General features: G+C 32.7%; 1 protein-coding gene across 3 annotated transcripts; it reads right to left on the bottom strand.

The window, feature by feature from the left end:
• Positions 1-449: 449 nt before the first annotated feature.
• On the bottom strand, positions 450-22712 carry LOC113515057 (glucose dehydrogenase [FAD, quinone]-like). Of its 3 annotated transcripts, none has more exons than XM_031908560.2 (12): positions 22491-22712; positions 11830-11877; positions 10722-10964; positions 10056-10227; positions 9725-9924; positions 8426-8553; positions 7382-7559; positions 4998-5255; positions 3849-4000; positions 2463-2628; positions 1934-2126; positions 450-1188 (listed from the first exon to the last, which is right to left on the bottom strand). In XM_031908560.2, exons 1-12 carry the CDS (start codon positions 22536-22538, stop codon positions 896-898), a joined length of 2079 nt encoding a protein of 692 aa, XP_031764420.2. In that variant the 5' UTR covers positions 22539-22712; the 3' UTR covers positions 450-895. The 3 variants fall into 3 exon arrangements, with proteins under 3 accessions (XP_031764420.2, XP_031764421.2, XP_026754993.2); XM_031908561.2 differs by lacking the exon at positions 22491-22712 and adding an exon at positions 16337-16355; XM_026899192.3 differs by lacking the exon at positions 22491-22712 and adding an exon at positions 12882-12972.
• Between the last annotated feature and the right edge of the window lie 848 nt (positions 22713-23560).

Genomic DNA, 23560 nt, shown 5'->3' with positions numbered 1-23560 from the left:
TCCCATAGTTTTTCCAAAGTATCATAATGTATAAGTTTTAAGATTGGTTTTAGGCCCCTTGACCGTATACAGATTCCTTAAACAGTCATTTCAGACTAATATTTTTTTTCCATTCATTGTTCATTCTATGCTTTAAGATGATCTTTCAACCTGTGTCACTTCCGTTTATTTGTATATATCATTATTTTTATTATATTCACGCAATGAAACTGAACATAACTTTTTCTATAACTTATTGAGTGAGTTGGAGCTTACTCATAAAATTAGTAGCGTAAAAACACTTCAGTTTCCTAAGTTTTTTTTTAAAGAACGAAAATGGAATGGTAGCCCCGTCTATGCTATTGGTATATCACTTGTTGGCGGGGCACCACGGAGCGGGTGTTATAGGAAGTTGTAGGTATTCTGGATACGGAGATGTGACGTGGTGTCTATTGAAATAATTCCCGTGATTGTATATAAATCGTTATATTTTATAAAGTTACAAATTTACAATGCTATAATTAGGTGTTTACAACTTCACTGTGCAATAAATAGTGGAAGGTGCCTTCACGGTATACTTCATATAATTCCCATTACCTATGTACATTTATTACATTTATACATATTTTGCAAAAATATAATCCGTCGAATAGCTAAAAGGTATTTTTTATAAATTAAAATCTTATTGATAAAATTTATTTAAAGAAAGTGTTATTATTATAAAAAATAACTATTATGTTTGTTTTTTTTTTTCAATAACCTTTTGTGTACAACAAAGAATAAAGAACTTATTACATTTATTACAAAAAAGTTTATTCTGGGTATTCGCAATATTTTCTCTGATTTTGATTCGTAGGTGCTTATTGATCTATATATACATAATATTCACGTATTCTAATTATAGATTACACTCGCATTAAGAACGTGATCTCATCTTAGTCATTTTTGAAAGAATCTCTAATTTATGAACGGATTTTTTCACATTCGTGTCGCTTGTTATAGTGACCTCAGTGTCGTAGGGTCCATAAGGACCTACTCTAAGTTTTTGGTACATTGCCTTTGACTGTCCAAGATTTGATATTCTGGCGTTTTTCTCCATCCATTTCTCTTTAATCTTAGCAGCACCTCGTTCTGCGACCATCATGATTGTTCCTTGAGGGTTGCCGCTGGTCTGTGTGGGCATCACAGATGCATCTATAACTCTTAAACCTGTAATAAAAATATAAATTTAAAAAAAATATCTCGATACTTATTAAATATTGTCGATTATTGCTCTATTAAATGTTAACTATCCCAAAACTCACGCAATGAGCCAAGGGTGAACTTTTTACAATAATTAACAATGTGAGGTTTTTTATAATATTTAGAATAAAAAGAAGCTGACGGTCTATTCTATAGAATGCTGTAATCGCACCTATAGAAATGAATAGCACCATGTATATCACGTAATATACTATGACGCACATAGTGCCCCTAATTAATTACCATTCTTGAGAACAGATGTTTCCATACTTTGTAATTTCATTGCCATATCCCACACTTCAAAATAAAAAAAAAATTCAAATATTATAGGAAGCTTTCCTTTTCTACACAGCGTCATAGGTTATTGATCTATTTGATTTGATCACTTTTTTACATATTTTTTTATAAGATTTTAAGGCATTAATTATATGTATCGATCATATGTACCATGATGCACCATCCATATATATATATATATATATATATATATATATATATATATATATATATATATATATATATATATATATATATATATATATTATAATGGAATGGTAACCCAGCTTGCATTATCAATACAATCCCAGTGAGAAATGACAAGATAAAGAGGAAAACAGATCGGTTGGCTCATCTTAACGAACTAGTCAATGGTTTCCAGGGGGAATCACGTGGAGATCGACCTCATAGGGTATATTATTATCAATGGGAATACCTTTGATATTGTAGACCATCAGATCAGGATCTACTACGTGTCCTATGGCGGCTGTGCCAATTTGATGGTTCTGCGCGTCGGTGTGCACCCGGGCCATGCATTCCATCCATTTGTCTGACCACTCTTGACCTGTATTGGCGCACTGTTTCGTGTATTCCGGATCTAGTTTGATACCATACTTATTTTGTAATATCTGTAACATTACATCTCCGATAAATGAAAGTGACAAACCTGCAGAGATCGATTGATCACTGCTTACTTCCTGAAGAAAAGTACCACTTGTTATACCTATATAGCAAACATGTTTACGTACAAATATAATGCACAATATAAAAATGAAAAATTTTCATTTATTTATACTTTTTCCATACTTAAGTATATAACTACGGTTAATGTAATAGAAGTGTCTAGAGGCAAAAAAATGCCATATATGTTGCTTAATATATACACGGTGGCGGCAGTTTTTCGAGTATGTTTAAAATTAAGATACAAATATTATGCTAAGATAGGCTAATTATTTACAGCTTACATCAGTATCGAAGATCATCTTCAGGTATTTGATGGCGTCCTTTATCATGATCATATCATGAGGGTGACTGAAATACTCTGGGTAGAAGAGCGGCGGGTCTAACGGGTCCGTTGAGTTCAGGGTGATGTATCCAACGCTGCGAGGCAGTAGAGCAGCCGCGTTCGCGCTGTAATTTTTATTATCAACAATAATTGAGTATATATTTAATATCACTCGATACAGTATAGAAACTCCCTGTCCATATTTCGAGCAAACTATACCCTCTCACTCTGATTTAAAATGACTATTTGAATAAAACTTATTGCCTATAAATAATGAGTTTATACAGCATTTTTTTTTTATACGACTTAGAATGGAAAACAAGCTGACGGCCCACCTGATGGAAAGTGGTAACCGTCGCCTATAGACATGAGCAGTACCATGGACATAACAGAGTATACTGTTTCGCCCATGATACCCCCCATGCGTTGCCATTCCTGAGGACTCTGGTGTTATTCCTCTGTACCCTGTAAATTCACGCCATATCCCACCCTTCAAACCGAAAGACAGGCATGCAAACACAACTGGTTCACGGTTGAAACACGAATGGGACAGAGGTACCCAAGCAATCGACTTTTGTACAAAGTCTCCCTCTGGCATAGACTTAGTATAACGTACTTACATACTGATCTAAAATACATAGATAACGAAGGCCGAAAGTTTGCACGTATACAATTTTTGTAATAGTAATGTGTCTTGACTTTGTGTCGTTGTATATTAATTTATTAAGCAGTTAAAAACTGATTTATATTGCAATCTTGACAAAATTGTTGTTGCAGTACTAAAATTGAAGGAGCTTCTTCGAAGAACAAGAGTTAACTAATTCGGATTACACTTACAGTAACAGTTGGAGAGTTGGGCTTCGCGACTTCAAACAAGAGAAAGTTCAATTTAATGGCAAGCATTTTTTGTACCTATGTTGTGCAATATCTAAAGATATTGCACCCTAACTCTAATAATATTTCTGCGAATTCTTACTTACGATTTATTATTACATTTAAACACATCGTTTTTTAATTAACTATTTGTAAACTATATTAATAGTAGGGGGAAGGGATTGTTAGTAATGAGGATTAGCAACCCACCTGATAGAGTTTATTGCTAGCAATAGCTAGCAATAAACCCTATCAGGTCGACCTCCTCGCGGTTCCCCCTGGAAACCATCGTGATTAATTTCGTCATGATAGGCTAACTGACCTGTTTCATCCTCAGCTATCATCACTCATTGGTGCCCGGCCAGTGTATATCGATAGCACAGGCGGGGTTACCATTCCATTATCATCCATAAAGAAAAGAAAGAATCTATACTTATAGTTAGGTATAAAAAGATATTTATAATTTACTCACGACACATTTACACCGTTAGTAGGGCAAGGACCACTGGGTTCACCAATTCTGCCCGTCTTAGAACATTCAGCGTAGAAACCATTGAAGAAAATTTGAATATCGGGTTGCCTTCGCTTTTTGTCAGCCAAGCTCGAGTACAAAATACCTGTTACCTGTTTTTTATAAAAAATTTTTAATTTATAATTGTTACATCATAAAAATTAAAAAGAACTATATTTAATATATGGAATTTTCTCACTGCTAACGTAATTTTCCTCCAGTCCAAGCGAGATGTTAGTAAATTCACGCGGTTAATTTCACGTGTCACCCATTAGCTTATTCCTATTTGGACCACACTACCCGCTTACCAACAGGTGGGGTGTAGTTACTTTGATAAAGCTATTATAAAAAAAACTTAATCTACACGACATAAAAGAAAAGTAATATAATTTAACGAAACTAGTCTCTACTATTGAGAACGTATAAAGTTAGATATGGAATCATTTAGTGTAGGTACCTGCGTAACAGCTATTAATAGCTGACCTATTAAAATAATAAAAGAAAGTTAATGTAAATAAATAAAACTAATTTTATGAGACTATCGTTAATGATTGTATGATTGCCGTATGGTCCCGGCATAGAAAAGGCCAACCCTTCTTTTCTCAAATCGAAGTTGTCCTTACGGTTGCGGAATGGGCAGCAGAGGTAGAGGCAAGAGGGACTTAAAACATCATCAAGAGCCTGTGGCAAGCCCAGTTAGGTTGCCAACCCGTCTGCCAAGCGAGGCAACGACTGGCAAAACACCCCTTTTGGAGAAGGCCTATGTTCAGCAGTGGACAGCTAACAATTAATATGATGATGGATCTTCAATGATTGAAATCGTATAAAATTAGTTTAGAAATAGGAAAAGAGAATCATTTTGTATTGACACTAACCTGAGTAAAAATACTACCTATCCTTACTAATATTATGAATGTGAAAATGTATTTGTGTGTTTGTTACTTTTTGGCGCCTTAACGGCTTAACCAATCTCTATGAAATTTGGTACACACTTACTGTTATGAGATGGAAAAAGTCATGAGCTACTTTTTTTCCGCTCAGTAAACATATCCCGGTCACGCGAACGAAGTCGACAAACGAGGACAATAATAATTGAAAGAAGATACTAACCTGAGTAAGTGCTGTTGAACTCATCGGTCCAGTTCTCCGCAATATATATTCACTGAATACATTCCAATCCAGCGCTTGTGTGTTATTCAACTTCGTTAACATGAAGTAAAGAGTCGCCCCGTAATGGTTTCTAAAGTTCTTTCCGACTGGCAAATCTTCGACAACAGGAATGTTAAATTTGCGCAAAGTCTCGCGCGGTCCGACCCCAGAGAGAAGTAGGATTTGTGGTGTGTTGAGTGCTCCAGCGCTCAATATCACCTAAAAGACACATTTAGGTAAAACTGTAGTAGAAAGTGAAAATGAACTCCGCGTGTATTTTTTATGAAAGTTAAACATGTTAACGGCGGGGGAAGGGATTGTTAGTAATGGGGAGGTTAGTCCCCATTGCTATCAATATATCCCTATCAGGTCGACCCCCACGCGGTTCCACATTGAAACTATAAACCCTGGGCTTTGTTTCAGTTAGCGATTGCTACCAATATAGTTAGCAATAACGCTCGATCGTTGGAGTCCAATAAATCTATTTAATTTTAATACATAGTTACTGAATTTTGTTCTTTGGCCATTACATCTACCTAAGTTATATAGTCTCCTCTTAGTTTTCCTAAAAAAACCATATTTTATATAGGTAAGACGCAATCCTCCAATTATATAATTATAAAAATATATAAATAAAGCAAAAAAAAAAAAGAAAAAGAAGTGAACAAATTAAATATGATAAATTACTACGTGTCATCTTTTTTTCTTCTTTCCTTTTTAATTTTATTAATTTAATTAAATTTAATTTTGTTTTTAATACGCTACTTAGAAGTGCTTCATTTAATTGATTTTCCTACTTCGGAAGTCTATGTGTATGAAGGAGCGAACAAAAAGCTAATAAACAATAAAACACATAAATACCTATATAACAACATGTATATACCGGAAGGGATTATCAGTAATGGAGGTCTAAAAGCCCTATTGCTAGCAATGTATACTCTATCAGGCCTATCTATATATAAACGGTCTATCGTGGTTAATTCTTGTAAAATTCGTCAGATGGGCCTGATGCTCAAGTCGTAAACGATGGTTACCACTTTCCATTAGACGAGCCTTTAGCTTGTTTGTTATTCTACGTTACAAACAAAAATATAGTTATAAAATTCTAAATTTTCGACAATTCGAATGTTTTGTACGTAATATTTTTAGTTGAATGTTTTTTCAACCGACTTCAAAAAGGACAAGGTTTTGAATTCGATCGTATTTTTATAACTCCGTCAGTTCTCAGCCGATTTGGAAAATTCGTTTTCTGTTTGAAATGAAATACTTATAGATTGGTCTCATAGAAATTTTATCAAAATCAGTTCAGTATTTTCATACCAGATACTGGCCTAATTTTATCCTCATTTATCATTTCTCACTGATGCCCCGCCAGTATATAACGCAGGCGAGTTTTGCATTATATTTTCACTTATTAAAAAATATGTCTATCTATACCTATGTGGTGCTGGAGAAGGATGGAGAAAATTTGCTGGAGGGATCGAATTAGCAATGAGGAGGTCGTGCTTAGGGTTAAGGAAAAAAGACAAATTATTAGAACTATTGAGGACAGAAGGGGAAAAATGTTGGGACACTTGATACGACACGACGAACTTATGAACATTATAATAGAAGGTAAGATAGAAGGAAGAAGGGGGAGAGGGAGACCGAGACATAGTTACATCAGGCAGATCAAGGAAGGAGTTGGTGTCGTGTCGTATCAAGAGGTGAAGAGACTCGCTGAAAATCGTAGTGAGTGGCAAGAGCTCCACCGACAAGAGCGCAGCTCTTAAATAGATAGATAGATAGATACCTATCTAATTAATTCTCTTTTATCAACATATGTTTTAGGTAGGTACCTAAGTATTGTTGTAAATTTGCATAGAATACGAATATATTAAATATCTAGTTTAACTTCTAATCTAAAGTAGTCGATATTGTAAAATATAAACATTTATACTATCTATTATTTAAATACAAAAAAATAAGAAATACGAACATTCATTGAGTAATTTTTATTACTGCGTAGCGGCTGTTTCGCTTTTCGATGGTTCGATCCTCGCACAATACAAATATTATAACAATACAAGAAACTACGTTGAACACTTCTTTAAGTTCAGGATCGGGACTAGACATGACACGATTACAAATAAATAGTATATACCTAGATTTTTATTCTACTTCTGTGTTAAGGAGACTGTTTACCGTACCTCTAGAAGTATTACTTCTAGAGGTATCGTAAATAGTCATTCACGGTATCACTGTTTATATTTATATGCGATTGAAATACTACTTTACATCGAGTTGCTCGTAAGCTTCTCTGCCATTTTAAATTGTATATAAAACCTATATATATTATTACTTACCTCTTTAGAAGCGCGGACAGTTTTCTTATTCCCCTTTGTGTCAATGTATTCAACACCAACCGCGCGTTTTCCGTCCAATATGACCTTTGACACGTGGGAATGTAGTAAGACACTGAGGTTAGGCCGCTCCCACTTAGCTCGGAGGAATGCCCTAGAGGTTGTTATTCTTTGTCCGTTCCTAAAATATACAATTATAATTTTATAATAATATATGTACGGCCATTGCTAACAATATACTGAAACAGGTCGACCTCCCTGTGGTCCCCCCTGGAAACCATCATGCTGAATTCCAAGTGTATTCATTACGATGGGCTAACTGACCTGCCTTTTCATACTCACCTATACTCCTCACTGATACGCCGTTATACCGTTAGCGCAGGCGGGGTTATCATTCCATTATCACCCATTAAAATAATATATGTATGTAATAATCTTTGTCTACTTCCTTTACAGGGCAGTAAGAGTCGGGTACGAAAACATTAAGTTCTTGCTCTTTACAGAAATTTTATAAAAATATGAAATTATAATTTTTCTCATATAAATAAACTTACTTTCACATTTATAATAGTTCACATTTAATATAGTAAGGATTGTCATTTATTTATCAAAATAAATATAAGTATGCCTTTTAATATAGATATATAACCGTCCGTAATAATTTTTTTATGCAATTTAGAATTGTAAACAAGTTGACGACCCATCTGTTGATGGGAAGTGGTAATCGTCGCCTATAGTCATGAACAGTACATGGATATAACAGAGTATAGTGTATCGCCCATGAGAGCCCTCATTCGTCGCCATTCCTGAGGATTAAGGTATTATGCCTCTGTATCCTGTAACTACTACTTTATTCTATCCCTCAAACTGAATCATAGCAATGCAAATACAACTTCTTCACGACAGAAATACAGATGGTACAGAGGTGCCCAAGCAAATAACTATTGCAGAAAGTTAATTTTTACCAAATTATAAAATAATCTATTGTAGTTACTGGGTGAGCATATGTAATAGTAGAATAATCGATGTATACAGGAATATACTCACTCATTAAATGTCTGAGCAATGGAAAATCCATCAGGAGTACTTGGATCATTCATATCCGTTATAATAGGCAGGCCAGATTCGTAGATTGCATTTACTAGCTCGTCTACAGCTCTAGGTTGATAGTTGAACTGTGTCAGAAACATTATGGTAAGTAAAGAAGTAATAGATAGACAAGAAAACGCACCTGAATTATTAATCAAAGAACTAAAGATTAGTTATTCACAAGCAACATTTAAAGACTACATACATCATTTTTTAACCATCTCAGAGCTACAATATTTTTCGTGTTTATACATTACTAGCTGTATATCGCGGCTTTACCATTGTGCACTAATGTATAACTTATGCTATTCTGAGTTAGGATATAAGCTACTAGTGTACCAAATTTTATTTCAATTCGTTCAGGCGTTTATGCGTGATGAAGTAATTAAAAATGCATTCTCATAAATTTTCGTATTTATGATAGTAGCACATATAGGTGAAGTAAAAAGTAAAATACCAAATAATGCCCCTTATATGTAAATTTGTATTAACTATTGCAGTATTGTCTATTTTATTTTATATATACAGGCTGAAAACAAAATCGTTAGCATCCTATGGAGGGAGTGTTCTACAGGCGAAACTAAACATTTTCATCAAAGAGACGTCGAAATAAGAACATCATTCTTTATTTAACATACTTTGAGATACACTGACATTATTTCTATATAAGAAGTTTATGATTAATTTCAAGAAAATCGATTAATAAAATGTACTTTCTCATACATATCTCTACTCCTATTTTTACACATTTAAAAGCCGAATTTCAAAAAACTTGTGTAGATCATAAAAGGAACCTATTCCCAAAATTTGGTAATTTTAAGAATTCCTTTTTATAATATGTAAAGAATATGTCTGTACATGAAAAATATTAAGGAAAAAATATTCCTTATATGAATTTTTTAATAACAACATGAATCCCAAACAATAATTTTTTGAAATTTTGTCGCTACATCTGTCTATATGTTTGTTCCATCATCACGCGAAAACTCCTGCACCAAAGTCTGTTCAAGTTCCTTAAAGTCTAAATTAAAAACTGGTATTATGTTTTATCTTGATACGCCAAGAATTAACCACTTGTAGATCATGTATCACGTAGATCTATTTCATTGTTTTTCCTAATGAACTTCGCGATAACTTATTTACACATAATGTTTAAGAAAAGAGTATATATTTCTATTACTGATTCAGTATTTATACAAACTAATTTGGAACTAGTGGGTGCAGTAAAATTATGACGAGGCTATTACAATTTATTACCATTTGCACAGGCATAGGTCCAGAGGCTGAATGATATTTGTAGCTAACAAGCGATCCGATTTGCTTGTTCCCTTCAGTCATGTCAAAATAGGGTAAATTCTCATCCCACGACCAGCCCTGCGCGCCCGCTTTCTCCCAATCCTCATAATCAGCTTTATGCCCACGGTGATACATCATACCATTGAGCAATGTGGAGCCACCTGCCGAATGTAAGTTCTAATATTAATGATTTAACACGTACGTCTTATCTTATATGAAAAACCGAAAAATTTTAGTGCAGGTATCACCTGCACTAAATTACCATTAGTACCATTTTCTTGAGTATACTTACCAAGAACTTTACCTCTCGGATACATACAACCTTGTCCCTCTTGATCGAGGCAGTAATTTGAGGGTACCGTACGATATCGCCAGTCCACCAACTCGTTAAACCAGAATGTTCTATAAAATGATGGTATTCGAGAACCTATAGGTTCTGGTCCTCCAGCCTCTATAAGCAGGACCTGCAATTCGATCAGAAGAAAAGAAATTGTCAGAAGTGCCGAAAAATGTTTGCACTAGAATTGTTATCATATGTGCACTTGTATCTATTGTGTAGGAATTTTTATAGTACTACTCTCTTTAAAAATATAACTACACTCATATTTCTATATCAGGGGATTTTAAGCTTCGAGTGGTATTCATATTATTAGTACTCTGGCACACAAAGAAGCTTCAGATATAAGTACCTATTATTATACATAGAATGTAGCTACACCAAACTATATGTATATAAATAAGTTTAATAATTTTTACCCTATTTCTGACTAGAACTGAAGACAATTAACGAATCGCGAATTTGGACATACAGCGTCAACATCAGTCGGTAGTAATATCCGATCAGAAAGGGGGCATCTCAGCCAAATACCCAGAGAGGCAAAAATGAGGGCAGTTGACCTTGAATAGTAAATGTTATTTTTACTGGCATGACAAAACCGTCAGCCAGGCTGCAACTTACTTTAAAATTGTCTACTTCGCTAAGTCTACTAGCTACAACTGCACCACTTGCTCCAGATCCAACGACAATAAAGTCGTACTCCGGCTCAGGATTCTTTTCAGATACGATTCTATTGCACGGTGAAGCGATGTCACATCGTCCTTTCATATAGGATTCTATTAACATCATGAAAAGTATAATTCCATTGCATACAGGAGAGTTTACTATAGATGCTCCTTCGTCTACCAATGGACATTGGCATATCTGAAAATAAAGAATGTTATATTTAATCACTATCTTACTCTTATATTCAATAAGTACAGATTTCAGAGGATCGCGACAATGCGGCGTGCTAAGGTCCAAGAGGCGCCAGAAGCCACGTATCTACAAAGGACTGAATGCAGTTCTATGTTTAATTTGGACTAAACCGTGGATCAGCAGGAGAAAGTGTCCAATGTAGATAGACGAGAATACAGTAATATTTCGTAGAGGCGTCATCAAAAATTTTGTCAAGGCCGCTAGATAAACTAAGATTGATCCTTCTTATAAGTTTATTACAATATACGCCAGCTTTTTCCCGTAACTTCGTACGTGTGGATATTGGAAGTTGCTAACTATGTCTAGATGCTGTATTAATATCTCAATATACACCAGATTTTAAATTTGACCTTCAAGAACAAAAATGTGAAAATCGCATTCAATTTGGTTAAGTAATTTTTGCGTGATACGGAACGAATTGTTTTGGCTTTTATTAAGACCTTTTATATAATTGTTTCTTAAAACCCTCTAATGTATTAACATCGTCTAGTTACAATTTTATTATATTAGTAAGATCATTTAATACGTAATATTATAACATTGCCCACATTTACATTTAAAACCTGTACCAATATGCAGTCGTTTAGGAGTGACTTAAGAGCTGTTTAAACAGAGTAAAACTGGTGGGTAAGTATGAATAATTTTTGTACAGAAATTCCTTATGTAACAAATATAAATACGGGCACACGATAAGAAAAAAACATTAAAATTTATAATTTAATTGAAAATAGAGTATACGAAAAGAGATACGAAATTAATACAATAATAGAAACTAACGTACAATAAAGAGAAAGTAAAATATTTCACTTACTTCTGGTGATGAAATCATTCTAGATGAATGAAATGAGTTCAAAATTTTCTGAAAAAAAAAGAATAAGACTGAAATAAATAACTTAATTAGCGGTTTTTAAGAGAACTTTAATAGTTGATTGATTTGAATAGTTTTTATGAACACATTGGTTCATCCTTCATTCACTCCCTCACCCACAGATTATAATATGTATACTGTGTATCCTAAAGTGTGTCCTGTCTTACTTAGGACTTGCATTCACAAATTGATTTTGTTTATAATTAAACAATAATTGCATTATTGTTTGTAGTGTCTCTGGTGAAAGCGTTGCAAACTCAAAATTAAAAATATTATTAAATCTCACAGAGAATTATCAAAACCGGTAAAGATATTGCGCGCGTAACATAAAATTTACCGTTGAATTGCAAGTTTCTCTGGATTTGCACTTTTTAAAAACTATCAATAAACTATAAACAAATATTTCTATCACATAATAATCATTGAAATAAATACGATTTTTAAATTCGAATAACAATAATTTTTATAAAAGAATTGTTTGCAGTTTTTGTTACTAAATTCGTAAACTTTTTTATACACTAGCTAACTGGTCTGCGAAACAAACTGAAGTAATTGCTGTAAAATGATAATACACCTTATTGGTGTTAAATATTTCACGAGTTTTATTTTTGAAACTAAACGGCTGCCGAGGGAAAACAGCAAAAATAACTTGAGATATAATAAAATTAACCAACTTTACAGGGCATCTGACTGGTTTTTAATTTTTTGCTACTTTCTCCAAGTTTTGGCCTGTGGTAGTGCGTACTTACATTCGAATGCTTTGTCCGGATTCTGTTCGATTTAGACTTAAATTAAATCATACAACTATCACTTAAGGTTGAGTTTCATTAAATTTCGGTTGAATTACAGCAAACACTTATTTTCTGGGCACGTATTTAATTTAGAAGTTAAGGTCCCATAACGTTGTTATCATAACTGTATTGTTCCTCAGAATTCAAAAAATTTAGTTACCACTCTATTTTTTATGGAGATTAGTTGTAAGTAGTAAATCTTACCTCTCTAGGTACTTTTTTATGTGAACTGTCTTTTGAACGGGTGTTTTATCTTGCTACTATATTATTTCAATGTTAAGTCTTAACAACAACTAATTATGTATCTCGCACACTCTATATTATATACTGTGTCTTCCCCATGGTGATAATATATACTCGTATACAATTTCAACATGACTTATCATTATTGTGAATACAAGAGTACGTGTTCGATAAATTCTTTTATTGGCATTTTCCTTATGTTCATAAATTCTTCACCTGATTACTTGTTTTCCAATGTTTACAGTGGTGGAACTGGCCTACTTTGTTGGCTATCGGATGTTCCCAATGGTTATTGGCAAATACATATATAGGTAATTAAAAATATACGAGTTTCATAGCACATAATTTCAAATACGATAAATTTTCTTACTGTCCCAAACTCATTTTAGTTGCAGTTCTAAATGAATTAGTTGGTGTGCATTTTAAACTGCTTAACAGTATTGTAGTAACTAGCTGAAATGCTCCTTTAATAGAATAATTAGTTTAATACTAACTACCATAATTTTACGGTAAGTTAATTAATGCTCCTTTGCCACTCAAGGTTTGCTGGAAAAGATATTAAATAGTTACAGAGTTAAGCTCGCCTGTTGTACATCTTCATTTAAAATAAATTACAACAATTTAATTTCTGTGTACAATAAAGTACCTATAAATAAAAAAAAAAATAATGGCACATTTTTGAAAATAATATATTTATAGTAGAAGTCTGAAGTAATGTACAGGTGTTTTATGAATTACGAATTTTTAAATAATTAAATGTAACTAGACATTCATTAAGAATTTAAAGAAATTCTCACAGATGGTAATTCATACATACTTGTACCTAGATAATCTATCTAGTTTAGCCAAACCATTGTTTAAATGGTGTCTTAGTTACTTTATACGTTGTTGTAAAATCTTTATTATGCGTAATTTACAATGGTGTGTCCATTATTAGATTAAATTCATTAAAAGATTTAATACATAACGGCGGATTTATCTCATAGAGGGATTTTTTACAGTTAACTTTTAAGAAGCTAAAAGAAAACTATAGAATGTTCAGGGATAAAAACTTATGGTAAGGTATGTTTATGAAAATAAATAGTGTTGTGTAAGTAAATGTAAATGTAGGTAAGGTAAAAGAAAAATTTTAGCTCAAAAATAGCTTATGTGTTAAGATTGAGCAAATTATGTCGGCGCAATCAATTTTATATGAATGCTTACTGGACGAAAATTGTTTTTATTTCGCTTTATATATACGAATAATATTATGATCTAAGATAGGTTTGTATATTTACGTTTTGATAATTTAAATGCGTGTATAAACGTTTATATCCTAATAGAAAACATAAATTAAGTTTGTAGCTAATACGAACTTGTATAGGTACCTACTAAGTGGACTGTAATTATATTGCGTGTAAAACAGAGTTCAAGAAAATATTTATTTGTTTAGACGAAGGATACTTATTCATGGCATGTAGCATTATTGAACGAATAGCATCTTCTCTCATCTAGCGGTTTGTGTCGAAAAACATAAACTGATGCACAGAAACTGGTCAATTTCTTTTACAGATTTCAAAAAGGGAGTTATTCTGAATTTGACTGCTATAACTATACTAACTCGAGTAGGTACTGACTCGAATGCCTAATAGGTATTTTATTTGTTGTTATGATACCCAATTTTTTACTTATAATAGAAAATGTGAGAAAAACAACCATTCCCTTATTTTCCAAGTTTGTTAGGTGAAGAATCTGAAATAATTACAAATTATAAAGGTATATAAGAATATGACAGGAGAAATTGAACGATGTTTGTAACGCAGTCCAGTTTTTAACCACAATGAGAAATAATGAACTACATTATTAATAATAATAACTATTAGGTGAGTCGTATTCTATTGTATATACATATATCTCACACGTCAGTGTACGCAACTCTCAGCTTGTGAGTTCAACTCGCACCTGATTTTCTTGTTAAATCTTCTTGTTGGATCAAAATTTACTTGTTAATATTCATTTAAAGAAAAAGATATAAAGCTTATTTACTGAATATGTCAAATATAACATAGACAGTTGTACTAATATTAACTCTGCACACATACTTAGTATAAGAGACAAAATTAAATTTATTCCATCAGGTAAAGAGTGACTAATTATTTTTATTCACATTAATTTGGTTAAAAGCGATATTCACTCACTTTTTATTCACATTGAATTAATCATTATTATTTAAAGCGAATGAAATAATTTTTAATATATATATATATATGTATATATGTATAAAATGCAGGGAGAAAATGTAATAATTAACAAATCATTTCATTTCAGGGGAGTGAATGCTTTACATAAAAAAGCGAGGATTGAAAATGCAAAAAAAAGTTACAGTTGTCCCCCGATTGGTAGTATAGAAATACCACCAACCGGGGCGTGGAAGGTTTAAAATGTCGTTTGGACCCATCTTTCATGGAAAAATGTTCAGTTTTATTAAATGAACACTTTTTTTATTAGAATGCTAATTCCTATAAAATGATAAACGAGCTTATGACACACCTGATGCAAAGTGGTGTCCTGACCGTTGCGTACACTATGAAGTTCACATAATGCCACTAATGCGTTGCCATTCTTGAGAACTATGACTATGGTATTATGCTTCTGTACTCTATAACTTTACAGCCGTCTTCAAATCCATAATGTTTTCGATTTCACCTTGTACTTTCCCAAAGCAAATTTATTTTGTCCAACGTATATTATAATATTTTATACTAGCGACTCAATCCGGCTTCGCACAGGTAGTAGACAAAAATATGCTTATATTTTTTGCATTAATTTGTTTCGTCAAATATGATTTAGATTTAAATGTAACATATTAAAACAGTACTTGGAGTATTTTTAATGTATTTTATTTCCTATCCTGCATTAATAGTACAATATTAATTAGTAATTAATATTGTATCTGTCTAAATAGCTTGTGCAAATATCATAATGGGTATAGTAAGCTATTTTTAAGAGATTATCGTGGACTTTTTTTTTATAGATTTATAAAAGAAAAACAATCCCACCGTACATTGTTTTCTTATATCTCAAACGGATTAGGCAGCGTTTTCGAAAAACATTCCCGGATGGCTTGAATTTTTTCGACATCTTCAATATTCATCGCCATGTATTTCAACCAATATACACAAAACCTTATCAAATTATACACACAAATTTTCTTCAGTGATGGCTCTGCTGATTAATAAAAACTGCATGAAATCCTGTTCAGTAGTTTCTGAGATTATCGCGAACATACAGACAAATAGACAGACGCGGCGAGGGTAAAGTCCCTCGTGTGTCCCTCGTTTTGTGTTGTGATTTACGTTGCATTACATACTTGGAAATTTTGATATCAGAAGTCACCACTTTCACACAAGTAATAGTTAATAGTAGTGGGTACTCACCGTTATAATAGCCTGTCATTATATGATGAGAAATATAATTAAATTTGTAACTTTATATCCATTGATACAACTGGGTATACAAAGACACGTGACAATAAGCCACTGACATAGATAGGGATAGACGACGCACGCACTTCACATTACGAAACAATATGTGCCATCTACATTAGCTGTTTATTATCATATTACAACTACTAATTATTTGTAGAATTGTTTTTTAGTTACATATAGGAACTCCAAAAGTCCAATTTGAAATTTAGCTAATATTGCTCGAGTTTCTCTTTTTTTTTCGAGTCGAGCTTGTTTATGGTAAAAAAATAAAATTATACACAATGTAGTACTATTGTTACAACTTGCGATATCTATTTAAATTTATATCTGACACATACTTACGTACCTATTCATATTATTTAGTTAACAACATTTTACTAAGACATTGTTTCTAAATGTGAGGATCGCGACCTCTAGAAGGATCGCGGTTAGTGTTATAGGATGTCGGCTTGGTGAAATTTGGGCGTGTTACGTTCAACACAACGGTAATAGCTCGTAATACATAATAGTACTTATATACCTATACGTATTATATATTATTATTATAGTTGAAAATTTCTCTGTTCTACCTATACTTGGGTGTCTAGCAGAGCAGAGAACATAGTAAAAAGAGATAATAGAATGCATATACAAAAAAAAAGCAAAATATACATATAAAACAAGTAACAATTTCTTTCTTGCGTGTGCCATAGTAATACAATATGGTCACAATTCAGTATATTGTTTTGCTCTCAAAAGAGCAAAACACTGATATTCTGTAGTGGCCAAGAACCAGTAGCGAAATTCCTTAATAAAAATAACAAAAAAAAAAAAGAAATATGAATATAATACATTGTATCCATTACATTCGCAATTATTTAATATTTTATTCTAAATAAATAAATAAATAGTATAAAAAACAGTGACCTCTGAATGTGATAGAAAGTGACCTTTCTGTCACATTCAGAGGTTACTCTGACTACTCCTCTTCTAATGGTATCAAGCACTCAAGCGATACATATTTCCGCTACATACCTATTAGGTATACCAATTTTTTGTTTATTAGTTAAAAACATTTTAAGGTCTTTTTTAAATATATGTTAAGTTTTAGACAATTTTAGTGGTGGTGGTATATTATTCCAGGATTTCGTCGCGTGGTAGCGGAAACTTTCCTCAAACGCAAAAGTTCTATAAGAGCGACCTGCTAATAAGTAATGCGTGGGCTTAGTACAATAACTGTCATGGAATGAACTAAAATGAAATTTGGAATATAGATATACTGGTTGCTGATTTTTTTTATTCAATTTAGAATGGCAAACAAGCTGACGGTCCACCTGATGGAAAGTGGTAACCGTCGCCTATAGACATGAGCAGTGCCATGGACATAACAGAGTATACTGTTTCACCCATGATACCCCCCATGCGTTGCCATTCCTGAGGACTCAGGTGTTATTTCTCCGTACCCAGTAAATTCACGCCATATCCCACCCTTCAAACCGAAACACAGGCATGCAAACACAACTGCTTTACGGTAGAAACACGAATGGGACAGAGGTACCCAAGCAATTGACTTTTGTACAAAGTCTCCCTCTGGTGATACTTCAAGATGTCTCATTTTTGGAACCTGACTGGACGCATACCGGCATTTGCATGAAAATGAAATGGCAACTCCATGGCGCTATCGGTTTATGCTAGCGAGTACCAGTGAGGCAACATGTATTCGTCTAGAAATGTTTATCTATGTAGTAAATATTTAAATCTGTTGATTCGTTTAAGCGTCAAGCAATCCCATGGGTTCCCCAAGTCAAATATCTAGGCGTCGCTCTAGATAGCCAACTTACTTAACAATAAGTAATCAATCAGGGGGATAATGGATTGTTAAAAATGGATATTAGTAGCCCCATTGTTAGTAATACATCCTGTCAGGTCGATCTCTTCGCGGTGCCCCCTGGAAACTATCGTGTTCTATTCCAAGTGAATTCATCACGATAGACTAACTAACCTGCCTTTTCATTGTCACCTATTATCCCTTACTGGCCAGCGTATACCGTTAGCGCAGGCGGGGTTACCATTCCATTATTATCCATTTAAATAAAAGCCCTCAAACACACTCCCACGTTGCCACCATCCTCGCTAGCGAGGCCGAAGATTCTAACCACAGTTCAGCCTCTGGGCGTTCAGTTCCGGCATTTCAGCTGGTTCGAAACGATCTCCTTATCCCTTCAGGTGGGGGTCGAGATACAACGGTCCAAGCTGAGGTTCGAACCATCTCGCGGTGCCCTCAAACCATGTATGTCGTATCTGGTGGGCAGAAGACGGTGAAATGCCACCCCGTAAGTCCTTCCGCGGGTTCGGAGTACCATCTACATTCATCTCATAATTCATATGGTGATGCTGTAAAAGCCGCCTGCGGCTAACAGCATAGATTAGTACAAACAAAAATAGAGAATTACTGACGTATTTAGGAATAGAGTTTCTAGGGGCACCTGGCCACTTAAAAAAAGTGTATATGCAGAGATGCTTTTAACAAACTTCGCTCAATTCCTGGATATTATACTATATATTTAAGACAATTTTGAGATGGGCACGGCTCACTTAGCCCATCTCTTGAATACGCCCGTAAACAGAATATATCTAAATATGTTGATATTATTACAAAAACATTCGTACTTTTCCATAATTCGTCACAATAAATATTTGTCGGTTTCGCCTCACAAATAATTTCAAAAGTTTATTTAAGCTGTAAGTGTTTGTGTTGTATATTTATATACATTCTGTTATATATACATTCCAAATTCAAACACAAAGTGTCAACAATTACGACATCAATAGGATCTGGTTCATCGTCATCATCATCATATGAGCCTTTAACTGTCCACTGCTGAATATAAGTCTCCTCGTCGTGGGGGGTTTTACCAGTAGTTGCCACGCTTGGCGTGCGGATTGGCAACCGCAGTTTTTTTTTTTTAATGGGTGATAATGGAATGGTAGCCCCACCCGCGCTATCGGTATACACCGGCAGGGCACCAGTGAGGGATGATAGGTGAGGACGAAGTAGGTCAGTTAGCCCTTAGTCACCTCTTACGACACCCACAGGACATGAAAGGGTGACATTCACATATAATGAGAGAATGACAGCAGAATTGAATGTAGAAAGTAAACGTCGCTGTCATGTCTGTACGTCCAGTCCGAAAGATAGAAAGAAGTGAAATATCTATGTACAATTAAATTAACCTACTTGATGGAAAAGAAAGTTGTGATGTTGACAAGTGGCTATGAGATGAATATTTACAATGACCTATTCTATACTGGGACCACACAACGAATCTGGAATGAAAAGGACCTGGTTATTTGAATAGAATTATTTTGTTTAATTCCACTACCATTAGTAATGTGTGATTGCCAACACTAGAAGATCGACCGCCGCTATTAACAGTAATAATAAAATAATTCTATTAAAATTACCAGCGATATGGACTTTCACAAGTTAACACATAGTTCAGTAAAATGTTTAGTAGTATCTAACATACAGTGAAATTACAGGTTACGAAAGTACTTCATGTATATCTCCAGCCACTACGCAATAGCCCTCATTGTTATTTTATTAACTATTATACTAATAGAGAATAATAACGAAGATATTTATTTACAGCTGTGTAATTAGACGTCAAAAGGTATATTAGAGATAGATAATACATGTATTACTATCACATTTTAGAGAATTTACCCAGTTACGCTATTTTAAGACTTGTAAACAAGAAAAGGTAGATTAGGTATCTACAAATGCGAATTTCGTGACAAAATAAAATCATATCTCAGATACGATATCGTTGATATTTATAACTAATGGGTAAAGGGAGGAGAAAAGACTGTTAGTAATGCGGTCTATGGGACTATTGTCTAACAACATACCTTATCAGGTCAAACTTTACTCTTTTACAAATCATCGTGGTTAATTTTTAGTAAATTTATCACGATGGGTAATTGACTTATCTTTAGTCTCATCTATCATCCCTCACAATTCCATTTTCATCATTAAAATAATTAATAAAAGAATGTATTAAAATCACTATTGCCACATATATAAAACCAAGACCTCCGCCGCGTCTGTCTGTTTATTTGCAATAAACTCATAAACTACTGCACCGATTTGTATGCTATTATCACCAACGGATAGAGTGGTTTTCAAGAAAGGTTTTTGTATATAACTTGTTAAATTTTTGTGTACATTGGGTAAAATATAATGATATTTGTTGGAGGTGTCGGAAAAAAATAAGCTGTCTAAGTGGATCCGAATGTTTAGGTAGTGTATCAATGTATAATGGAATTGTGTATCTTATATATACCTATAGAAAAGTCTACGCAATGGATTTTAATACTGTTTTAATCAATAGATATATTCAAAGGGAAGGTAACGTGTAGTATATTTTTTTTGTGCCCATTTGTTAAAAAGTAACGATAATTGTTTAAGACATCGGAAGAAATTAAGTCGACTGAAATTTGATAGTGAACACTACCTAATTCGTTTGAAATACAATAAAACAATATGTTTTTTGGGGCTGTTTATCATAATAAAACCATATGTTTTATAGATCTACAAAAAATCTACGATTGCATATGTCATTTAATTCAAACTCGACGCAACAAGCTGATGTAAAAATGTAAAGTCTATCTGTAAATGTAAATATGTCTATATGTAAATGTAAAGTTCATCAAAGCACAGCTAAAAACTACTTTTTGTGTCAAAATTACTTTCTGTGTACAATAAAGAATAGTTTGATTTCCTTATTACTGTCATTTCTCTTTACGACGAACCGTATATTAATACTACAAATAGTGATAGTACGCATATCAACACAGATAGTAACTGTTTATTTTTCAACTGTTTTCAAATAAAAGGAGGCTTTCAATTCGATTGTAATTTTTTCAATGTTTGTTAACTCATAACTCTGTCAGTTATAAAATAATTTGAAAAATTATTTTTTTATATTATTTTTTTTATCATTTATAGATTCATCATCATATTTACCGTTAACTATTCACTATTAATCATACGCTACTCTCTTTAGGGGGTTTTTCTTATGGTATTTTTGCCAGTAGGTGCCACGTTTGGTAGGCGAGTTGGCATCCGCAGTTAAGTTTTGGTGATGTTTTAAGAGGGACGCTGCTGCCCATCCCCCGATTATTAAATTCCCTTAGTTTCCTCTTACGACATCCACGGGAAAGGAAGGAGATACAGATTAATCTCACAGAAATTTTAATAAAATCGGTTCAGTCGTTTAGATGTGAAATCAAAATAATTAAGTTTGTCATAATTCAAGTCGAATTTTTATTTTGGAACGCGGTATAAAAATATAAAATCGATACATGTAATTATAATTACTGTAAAAAAATATTCATATTGTATTTTAATACTCAATGAAGATTTTTATAGAAATAAGTAAATATTCCCATCAAAATAAGTAATTTTTGTTAGTACGGGACTTATTAATTACATAGTCAAATATATACATTTTAAACAAAGGCTATGCCAAAAATTCCGCCTTGTTTTTATTAATACAAATTCCAAATTACACAAGTTATAGAATATACATATTTATACCTTTTACCTATTTATATATTTTATTACCTACATATTTAATACGGACAATTAAGACATTGTACTTCGATGAAATGATTTAGGTGTAAATTATATATTCTTTTAGAAAACCATAGATCGTAGATTTCTTGAAGAATATTGTATAGTTTCAATATCCTATCGCTGACAAAATGGCAGTTAGATATATATACATCATACACAAATTATAATTATTAATAAATAAATAAATAAGTAAACAAGTAAATATACATATACATATGTATAACACATATAGTAGTAAGTGTATAGTATTATCATGCATTATTAGTTAAAAGGTGAGATTTCAATATTTTCTTGAAGGAACTAATGGAGGAATTATCCTGTATGTTAGCAGGTATCCTATTCCACAGTTGGGCAGCACGAAATGAGAAGGAATTTCCAAAAAAATGAGTCTTACAAGTATTCTTTTAAGGAATAAAAATCTTAAACTGTATATTGTCTCAAATTTTATATATCCATATAAGAAATAATAATGTCGGTACCTACCTTGTTAGATATTTGCAAAATTTGAAAAAATAAACGTAAATTAGTCATTTTAATACACTTTAGGACGCACTATTGTTTTCATTTATAGAAAAAAATTAAAAGTATAAAACCATAATATAGATACTATATTTAATGTAACTGATATATTTTATTAAGGTTAATCAAAATAAACAAAATATAACTGATTGCAATTCGCTCGTTCGTGGTACTGACGTTCACTAGTACCTATGTTTTAATTAACATATTGTGATAAGCATCAATTACATACATACAAGTCTGAATTGTAATTAGTGCAACAAAAAAAAAATCAGTCAAGTTCAATTGTACGTTATGATAGTTATACTTTGGCATTGTAATTGTTATACATCCAATTTAGATGACTCATTGAGTAATTATTCCACATACGTAAAAAATTTGCAAACCTATTTCTTGGTTAAAAAATATAAGACAATCTTATGAACATTAACTCTAATTGTCATAATATATATTTTTTTAATATTTTTTTAATTTAATTTACTCATAATCTTATTTTCTGATTTTGCTCAAAAGATTACATGTTTATTTTTGTTATTTAAAATTTCTTACTATAATTACTTGGTTAAAAAATAATAATTGTATTTAATGTTGTGATACATATGTTTAATGCAATATGCTGTTGGTGTTCCTTAAATAAATAAATAAATAAATAAGACAATGTTTTTCGAAAAGGAGAAGGTATTTTTACTTTGTATTTGTTTCTTTTTGTCTATGCGATATATTTGCCAATTGTTTACTATTTTTTTGCAATCAATAGGGTTTACGAAACAAAATAATGCTAGCTATAGATTAAGAACTACTGTATTTACTTAACACACAATTCCGCGATATACATTATACGTCTTTGTGTCTTATTAAAAATCATACTGCCCATAAGAAACTCATTTTAGAAATTATATTATTTCCAAGTTTTTTAGCTGTTACTGTGTACGATTTTTAAAGTGAAAAACAATGAAATTAATCAATTCTAGACAAAGTATCAAGTATGGTGCATATCTTATACATGCATCTCCAGAACACAACAATGAATATCG

This window comes from Galleria mellonella, unplaced genomic scaffold (genome assembly GCF_026898425.1).
Source record: "Galleria mellonella isolate WM207_F2 unplaced genomic scaffold, CSIRO_AGI_GalMel_v1 utg312, whole genome shotgun sequence".
In the NCBI taxonomy this organism is placed as follows: Eukaryota; Metazoa; Arthropoda; class Insecta; order Lepidoptera; family Pyralidae; genus Galleria; species Galleria mellonella.
The sequence above is the reverse complement of the archived record's forward strand: the minus strand, read 5'-3'. Positions and strand labels throughout refer to the sequence as shown.